The sequence below is a fragment of the Chrysochloris asiatica genome, unplaced genomic scaffold (genome assembly GCF_000296735.1).
Source record: "Chrysochloris asiatica unplaced genomic scaffold, ChrAsi1.0 scaffold00099, whole genome shotgun sequence".
In the NCBI taxonomy this organism is placed as follows: Eukaryota; Metazoa; Chordata; class Mammalia; order Afrosoricida; family Chrysochloridae; genus Chrysochloris; species Chrysochloris asiatica.
In genome coordinates this window covers 9227387-9237211 of record NW_006408617.1, presented here as the reverse complement: position 1 = coordinate 9237211, position 9825 = coordinate 9227387, and the positions used below count along the sequence as shown (strand labels likewise).

The 9825-nt window shown below is 39.9% G+C and overlaps 1 protein-coding gene across 1 annotated transcript; it reads right to left on the bottom strand.

Annotated features, from left to right (window-relative positions):
• Positions 1-588: 588 nt before the first annotated feature.
• B3GALT1 (UDP-Gal:betaGlcNAc beta 1,3-galactosyltransferase, polypeptide 1) lies at positions 589-1698 on the bottom strand. Its single transcript, XM_006867008.1, has one exon. The coding sequence runs from the start codon at positions 1651-1653 to the stop codon at positions 673-675; it is 981 nt and encodes a 326-aa protein (XP_006867070.1). The 5' UTR covers positions 1654-1698; the 3' UTR covers positions 589-672.
• Between the last annotated feature and the right edge of the window lie 8127 nt (positions 1699-9825).

Genomic DNA, 9825 nt, shown 5'->3' with positions numbered 1-9825 from the left:
ACTTTGTTAAGTAGCATTTTATATACATTCCACCTGCTGACCAGGTTTACTCCTTAGGTGAGTAAGCAGAGTTGTCTCTCAAACAAAGAATATTTGATTCTCAAGGGTAAATTTCCATCGATTTAACTGCTGCCTCCTCACCAGTATTAAGTTCATTTCTTGGTGGAAGTGCTAATACTGCACACCTTACATGGCAATCGATGTAAAAATTCAATGCAACAATAACACACAGTATTAATAATGAGACCCAGTGTGTCTTCCTGACTGTGCTGCATTTCTGAATATTTAAAATATTTATTTTTTGTTGCAGAAATGATATGAAGACATTACTGTGAGTTTCAATTTCTCAGACCCAGATTTTAAATTTTAGATGCACTATACCTGATTATGTAAATCCTAAGGGTTGTGTGAAACTCACATTTTGATATAAATGATAATACTGTAGGACCTGAGAATGATACCTGGCCCTTGTAGCTCACGTGTTGTTTCTATGACTAGAGCCTAACATTCATAAATTGGTAATTAAAGAAAGGTATTAAGAGCGGGAAGAAAACACTTTGTTACAAAACCCCTTCTCTTGTTCATTTCCCCTGGTGACACCTGTAAAATACCAACATCTTAGGCCCCATTGCTTAAAAAAAGAAGAGTAACATATTTACACTGGTAAAAATTCTAACATCTGAGATGTTTCTTGCTCGACATGTCATTCCAGATTCTGTGCATTTCTTCTGGAGAGATCTGATGCACCGTTATGACGCGACGATACCTACACAAACTATAGGCCATCTTCCAGTGATTGAAGCCACTGTTCTGGAAAGGATGTATACCCAGCTTTCGAAGACACAGTCCCACATACACATCTTCAAGGTGAAGCAGCCTCGTGTGGAGTGAGGTTTTGTATATGAGTTCAGCCACGTCCGCTGAAAAGATATAGCCAGTCCCAGAACAGAACGGTGGGTAGTTACTGTCAGGGTATAAATCCCTGGGCATATACCATTTACTACGGACGTCCCGGATTGGCCCTCCATTGATGACATAGCCAGTAAAATATCTTCTCCTTGGCTTGGTGGTGGGCTTCAGTAGTTTATAAATAAGATTGTCCATGTTTACAAAAATGTCACTGTCTGTTTTCATGACATACTTGGCTTTTGAACAAAAAGTGGCCACCCATCTCATTCCCATCAATGTTTTCAGGGTAAGGTTATGGTAGGAGTCAATGAAGTCCTCCACGATGATGTCATGGAAGATCTGGCTCTCTTGCTCTACCATCTGATTCAGTACAGGATCAGCATTCTTGCCCAGGAGGAAGAGAGTGGCTATCTTGATCCCTTTAAAGTTGTTCTCATCTCCCCACGTCTCTCTGATTGCTTGGCGGGCATCGAACTCCTTGTGGGTAGTGCTGATGAGGATGACAAGGAAAGGAATGTTTTTTTCACATTTGTTGGGCTCATTTATAAGAAATTCAAAAGAATGTGGGTTTATAGGTCGAGTTCTTATGTTGCCAAAAGTGAAGTTTTTTCTGGCAACTGTTAGGTGGCTAAATGGCTTGGAGCCAGTGTAGGAAGAAGTAGGACGTGTTATGCTCAAGTACCAAAGAGCACTGGCCCAGCACACAACTGTCAAAACATATAAACAGGAGACCTTTGAAGCCATTGTCTTGACAGCGCGTCTATTCCAAATGTTGAATAATACGCCTTTTTGACACTAGTTTTTTTTCATCTTGCAAAGACAGCATAGTACTAAGAAATCTTAAAGTTTGATAGGGAAGCGTGAGTGTGGGATTGTTCATGAGTCTCAATGGCTGTCTTGCATTTCAGTCTATGTCCTTGAATCTTACATCCAACTTATGTTCTTCCAAATCTGATGGAGGCTTCCATGCTTCATAAGTTGTCCTCTTAACTCTGAAAAATAAAGAAAGCACAGATGCTCAGATTTATTTAGTCACTTTACACCTGGACATACACATAATAAAAGTATAAGAATTGTCCATAATAACAAAAATAAAGGATAATCATTAATTTCCTCCAGTACTAAAGTCTTTCTGGTATACCATCTCCACTTTTCCTCTCTTGTTGATAGAAGCTATTGATGTGTACACTCAAGTTAGACAATGTACTCTACATAAGCATTTGTAATTTTAAAACTGTGTAATGTCTTCCTCCTAGATGACTAAGAAGTGAACTGCGCATTAGTAATTTCAAAACTATATAATGTCTTCTTCTTCACAGAGGCCTTCTTTGTGGTTAAAGAGTTTCTGACACTAAAATCTCCTGTCAGTCAGGAAAGTCTCACACGTGGCCTTATAGATTTTTGGCATTTTTTTCAAGTTTGAAATTTTGTTTGCTTGACTCTGTCTGATGAGGGAACCAATTCTGAGCATCTCTTTACTTTCCCTAATCCTGTTTTTGAAAATGTGTCAATTATGACCGGAATATTTCTGCTAATACCTATGCCCCCTATGGCTCTGATTCAGAAGTAACTCATGTTTTACCCACTTTTTCTCGGTCTGGGCTCTCACAACTCTGCTTTGAATACTTGATTTTCTATGAGACGTGCTATGGAGAATTTTCTTACCTCTCTCCTCCTACACAGACACCATCAAGTGTCCTTTCTGATAGCCACCAGCATTCATTCTGGAGTTGATCTAAATGATAAATATTGTATTGGTTTTTGTATCTTTCAACAAGTCACCATACGTTCCATTGATAAAACTACCCTGGCCCCTTTAAAATCTTTTTACTTCATTATAATTTGCCTATAAATATAGCAAAAGTATAATAAGGGGGACCATTGTGCTTGGGGGTCCACAAATTCAATGAAGATGTGACAAAGCACTTTAACTGGTGTTCAAATTAAAAAGTTGTCCTTAGGATCTCTAAGCCTTTCTAGAACATCAACTGCTATCATTCCTGTTAAAAATATATGCCACTATTCAAAGTCCATTCATGTACAAAATTGTCTCTTTCTTCTTAGTTAGAATAGAATGTGGTAATCCTGGAAGACAGAGATAGCACATAACATATAGCTATTTCAACAAGGTCAGCTTCAAAGAAAACAGTGCACTAAAATGCATGGATTGTGTTGAAAGAATTTAACTAGGGTTATAGATTGAAAATCATGTTTCTAAGCATCCTAGTTATAATGAAAAGAAAAGGCCTGATGGGCAACAGCAGAAGCAATAGACATCCTCTTGTCTAGGCCAAAAGCTGCCTATGAATATACGATCCATTCAAGGTCAGCAAGAACTCAGTGTGGTTACAGTTCTCACTAAATAAATATTAGAATGGCTTCAAACAGTATGACTCTAGGCATAGTCAGGCTTTCATCCAACCCACAGTGAGTATTCTCTAAATATAGGCTTCAGTAGATTTGGCCTCCTGGAGGAAATTTCTGCTCTAAAGCTGCACCGATGCTGATAAAATAAGGGTGTGATGTACAGCAAGCTTTGGAGTGTTCAACAGTAAGTGAAAAGAAGTAGGAGAAACTAGTGGTGGAGACTTTAGAAAAGGATTTCTCAACTTGGTATACACAGATACCCACTCCATTTCAATTCCAAAGGGCTGTTAGTGAGGTTCATGTTGGTACTAGAAACCAAACATTCTCCACCATCGTTAGAGTCTATGTAACTGATTCTGAGAAAACAACAACACCACAGTTACAGTTGAGACCATTCAGACACAGGGACTCCATGTTTTAGAAAAGAATTGTATTTCACAGGGTTGTCAGTTGTTGTGACTATTCAGAAGCAAATCATGAGGAGTTCTTCCAAGGTGCTACCAGGTGAATTTGAACCAATAACCTTTTGGTTAGAAATCAAGTGTTCAACAGTGTGAGCCAACCCCCTGAATCTTATAAATGTATCGTTACCATCGTATTCCCTTGTCCTCTTGCATACTTTCCTGCCAGATTGTGAGCTACCTATTATAAAGGTGTCAGGAGATTCCCAAAGGGCTTCACCTGGAACAGGCTCCTGTCCAGTGCTGGTTATTTTCTCCTCGACCTACACATCAATTTATGAATGGAGAATCTCTCTACTCTATATGCGCCTTGTTCTCCTTTTTATTGCTCCAACTCTGTTCCTGCAGAGTTATTTTCACAACTCATTATCCTCTACTCAGTGGCTCTTAACAACAAAAAACCTTCACAGCCAAGCCTTCCTTTAACCTTGCCTTTCTTCATTCATTTGCTAATTTACTTATTCATCAATCAATAAATCAGACATTTATTGAATGCCTTGTGTATGCCGGGTATAGAAAAACCGAGCTACGGTCTAGATCCTGCCTTAAGGAACTTATAATCTTGGAGGAAAGACATCAAGTGAATGATGAAAACAGAGAGATAAAGGTGCTCATCGCAAGGCTATTGATGCAGGAGAGGCCGGTGGGAAATGGTACGGGAGAACTGGGTATAGTTTTGCAGATTGTGCACAGTACAACTCTAGAGGGCGCCATTCACATAGACTGCAATGTGAATTATACTTGTTTACTTCACATCAGAGTCATTTAATGCAGTTGCCCTGGGGAGGATACTATGGGCAATTTAGAAAAAGTAATCTAAGCTAAATCTTAAAGCATAGCTGGAAATGTAGTGCAGTAGGCAAATCTGCTACATAAGACCTCTTTAAAGTGTTAAAGAGCAAAAGAGATTAGGACTAAGGTACACCTGACCCAAATCATGGTATTTTCAATAGTCTCATATGCATTCAATAACTGGACAATGAATAAGGAAGACCATCGAAGAATTGATGCATTTGAATGATTATGTTGGAGAAGAATATTAACAATACCATCGGCTGCCAGAAGAATAAACAAATTTGTGTTGGTAGAAGTGCAGCCAGAACGGTCATTAGAAGCCAGGATAGTGAGATTTCATCTCTCATGTTGTTGTTGTTGTTAGGTGCCATCAAGTCGGCACTGACTCACAGCAACCCCACACATAACAGAATGAAACACTGCCTGGTCATGTGCCAGCCTCACTATCGTTGCTCCGATTTGAGCCCACTGCTGCTGCTACTGTGCCAATCCATCTCATTTCGGGTCTTCTTCTCTTTCTATGACCCATTACCAAACATGATATCCTTCTCTAGGGGCTGGTCTCTCCTAATAATAAGTCCAAAGTATGAGAGACAAAGTCTGGCCATGCTGTCTTCCAAAGAGCATTCTGGCTGTACTTCTTCCAACACAGATTGATTTGTTCTTTTGGCAGTTGATGGTACTTTTAATATTCTCCTCTAACACCATACCTTAAATGCATCAATTATTCTATGGTCTTCCTTATCCACTGTCCAACTTTCACTTGCATATAAGGTTATTGAAAATACCATGACTTGGGTCAGGTGTATCTTAGTCCTCAAACTGACATCTTTGATCTTCAACACTTAAAAAAGGTCTTGTGCTGAAGATTTGCCTAATGCAGTACACTGTTTGATTTCTTGACTGCTGCTTTCATTAGTGCAAGCCTTTGCTAACTTCAATCTTTTCTCCATTTACATGGATGTTATTCATTGGTCCAGTGGTGAGGATTTTTGTTTTTTTTTTTACACTGAGGTGCAACCCATACTGATCTTCATCAGTAAGGATTTTAAGTCCTTTTCGCTTTCAACAAGCAAAGTTGTATCATCTGCACATCGCAGATTGTTAATGAGTCCTCCTCCAATCTTGATGCCATGTTTTTCTTCATAAAACCAAGATTATTGTATTATTTGCTCAGCATACATACAGAATATATGGTGAAAGAATACAAACCTGGTGCACAGTTTCCTATTTAAACCATTAAGTGTCCCGTTAGTCTGTTCGAACAACTGCTTCATGGTCTATGCATAGGTTCCTCATGAGCACAATTAAGTGTTCTGGAATATTTATTCTTTGCAATATTAATCTGTAGCTTAGAAAGCCTTTGTATAGTCAATGAAGTACAGGTAAACATCTTTCTGGTATTCTCTGCTTTCAGTCAAGATCCATTGGACATCAGCAATGATGTTCCATGTTGTCTTTTGAAACCTGCTTGAACCTCTGGAAGTTTGCTGCCAATGGTTACAGTCGTGTTTGTATTATCTTTAGCAAAATTTTACTTACATGCAATAGTAATGATATTGTACAATGATTTCCTAATTCTGTTGGGTCACCTCTTTTTGAAATGGGCATAAATATGGATCTCTTTCAGTTAGCCAGGCAGCTGTCTTCCAGATTTCCTGGTATATATGTGTGAATGCTTCCAGTGCTGTATCAGTTTGTTAAAAGATTTCAATCAATCCCGAGTGACTTGTTCTTTGCTAATGGCTTCAATGACCTTGGACTTCTTCTTTAAGAATCATTGTCCTTGATCATATGCTACATCTTGAAATGGCTGAACACAGACCATTTCTTTTTGATATGGTGAGTCTGTATTTTCCTTCCATTTTTTTTTTAAACTTTTTGCATTATTTAATATTTTCACCATAGGATCCTTTAATATTGTAAGGCAAGACTTGAATTTTTTCTTCAGTTTCTTCATCTTGAGAAATGATGAGCATGTTCTTTCCTTTTGGCTTTCTAACTCCAGATCTTTGCACATTTCGCTATAATATTTGATCTTGTCTTTTCTAGCTGCCCTTTGAAAATTTCTATTCAGCTTTTTTACCTCCTCATTTCTTCCATTTCTACACTGGAAATTTAGTGTCAGAGTTTCTTCTGACGTCCATTTTGATCTTTTCCTTCTTTCTTGCCTTCCTAACGACCTTTTGCTTTCTCCTTGTGTGATGCTCTTGATGTCATCCCACAACTTTTTTGGTCTTTCTTAGATTCATACTCCATACATACGATGTTCTGATTATTAACGGATGTTTATAGTTGTTTCTTTTCATTTTGAGTTGTGCCCCATCAGCAAATGAAGGTCCCGTAGGCTTTACTCCATTCGTGTCATCACAATCAACTCTACTTTGAGGAGGCAGCTCTTCCCCAGTTGTATTTTGAGTGCCTTCCAACGTAAAGGGCTCATGTTCCAGCACTCTATACTGTGTTCTTCATCATGTTTCAGTATTCAATATTCTGGTGCTGACAGTGTTTCACTGCTATTCATAAGGTTTTCAGTGACCAAATATTCAGAAGTAGTCCATCTTTCCTTCTTCCTAGTCTGTCTTCATATGGAAATTCAGTGAAACCTGTTGACTGTGGGTGACCCTGATGGTATTTAACATATCAGTGGCGTGGCTTCCAGAATCACAGCAACATGCAAGCCAGCTCAGTGCGACCAGCTGACAGATGAGTCCTGGTCATCTTGCATACTTTAGACATATTATTAGGAGGCAACAGTCCCTGAAGAAGGACCAGTCCCTGGAAAAGTGGAGGTTCAGAAAAAAAGAGAAAGACCCCCAATGAGATGAATTGGTATGGTTTCAGCAGTAGTGAACTCAAGTGTGACAACAATTGAGAAGGTGGTGCAGGACCGGGCAGTGTTTCATCCTGTTGTGCACAGGGTCACTATGAGCTGGAACTGACTTGATGGCACCTAACAACAACATAAATTATCTGGATGGGTGAGAGACATTCTATGCTAAGAGAACAGCATATTCAAAATCCTAAAATTAGGGAAAACAAGATATGCACCATGACTGTATTTGAAAATCATGCTTCTAAGCACAATAGTGGTGGTGGTGGTTGTGTGCCATCAAGTCGGTTCTGACTCATAGCAACCCTGTGTAAGGTTTCCAAGGCTGTAAATCTTTACTGGAGCAGAAAGCCTCATCTTTCTCCCATGGAGCTGCTGGTAGATTTGAACTACCAACCTTTTGATTAATAGCACAACTCATAACCCACTATACTGCCAGGGCTCCTTCTAAGCATAATGTTGATGTTTTTGTTACGTGTCATTGAGTCAGTTCTGACTCATAGCAACCCTGTATAGAGTTTCTGAGGAGCAGCTGGTGGGCTTGAACCACTGACCTTGTGGTTAGCAGTCCAGTGCTTATCCTACACCAGGACTCCCTAAGCACAATAGTCATAATGAAATGAAAACACCTGTTGGGCAACAGCAGAGACAATATACACCTTCTTATCTAAGTCAAAGGAGTCTTGGTGTGGCGCTGTGGGTTAATGTGCCAGACTGCAAAGCCATTTGAACTGCAAGGTCAGCGGTTCAAGCTCACCGGCTGCTCCTTGGAAACCCTATACAGGGTCGCTATTAGTCGCAACCAACTCGACGGCACTTAACAACAACATCTTAGTCAAAAGCATGGCTAATATTATTAGTTGAGTAAAGGAAGCAGACAGGAGAGTGGGGTTGGTTAGAGATGAGCAGGTTCAGATGGTGTGTGATGTTCAAAGACCTTCTGAACTGAGTAGATAGTCACCTATCTGTGCAGTCTACAGGTTGTAAGGGAAAAGTTTGCCTTCCCCAAATCCCTTACACTGATTTCAGTAGCAATTCATTCTTCCATGCGCAAGAGACACAGAATTACATCTTGGTCAACATTACATATAAATCATCACCAATAAAAACCTGAGGCTTTGTCATGAGACAAGGAACTAGCATAGAATCTGAAGAGTGGCCCAAGGCAATGCAGACCTGCTACAAAGGAGTCTCCCAAGAAGCCCTTATTCCTTACACCAGAACTTAAATTCCTAAGCAGGTAAAATAGGTGGACAAGTATGCAGACAGAGATATATATCTAAGGACAAGACAGAGTAGCATTAGGTATTCAACTATAAAGAGCAGTTTCATATATGTTGAATGGTATAGTTGATAATGGGCCATGCTTTACTCTTTGAGTAATGCTAACTGGCTATGTGACTTTTCTGTGCCTTGTTGTTAAGTGCTGTTGAGGAGTTGGTTCTGACCCATAGCAACCCTGTATAGGGTCTCTGAGGAGCTGCTGGTGAGCTTGAACCACAACCTTGCAGTTCAAACTACTTTGCAGTCCAAAGCATTAACCCACAACACCTCACTAAGACCCATTTTCTAAGCCTTGTTGTTGTTGTTGTTGTTGTGTGCCTTGGAGTTGGTTTCGACTCATAGCGACCCTGTGCAGGGTTTCCGAGGCTGTAAATCTTTACGGGAGCAGAAAGCCTCATCTTTCTCCTGCAGAAACAGCTGGTAGTTTCGAACTGCTGACCTTGCGGCTCGCAGCCCGATTCGTAACTACTACGCTACCAGAGCTCCTTAGTAACCTTAAATATTTAATTGTATCTGACTCAAGGTAACTTCTTACACAATGAACAAAGTACTGCCCAGTCACGCACCATATTCTTGATAAGTGGCTGATTGAACCACTGTGACTCAATCATGGCTGCTTTTTAAAAGTAGTTTGCCAGGTCTTTCTTCCTAGTCTGTCTTAGTCTGGGAAATCCACTGAAAGCTGTTCAGCATCGTAGCAACATATAACCCTTCACTGATAGATGGGTGGTAGCTTTGTATGAGGTGAATTGGTTGGGAGTCTAACTTATGTCTCTCACATGGAAGGTAAGAATCCTACCAATACCCCACTATTAATACATTATAGGTATTAATGACCATCATTAAATAGTTTGAAGCTCTGTGAAAGGGCTCATACAGGCTGTTGTTGTTAAGTGCCATTGAGTCGGTTCCAACCCATAGCGACCCTGTATAGGGTTTCTGAGGAGCAGCTGGTGAGCTTGAACTGCTGACCTTGCAGTTCAAATGGCTTTGCAGTCTGGCACATGAATCTACAGCGCCACACCAGGACTCCATTTCAGGCAGATGGTATTAAACTACCAACAGCAGAACCTAATGGGGATGAAAGGATTCTATCAGTTCTTAAGTTCCTGGCTTTGGATCCTGAGCACATATATTATAAATGAATAGGAATGCTGTCAGTATTTTTTTTTTTTT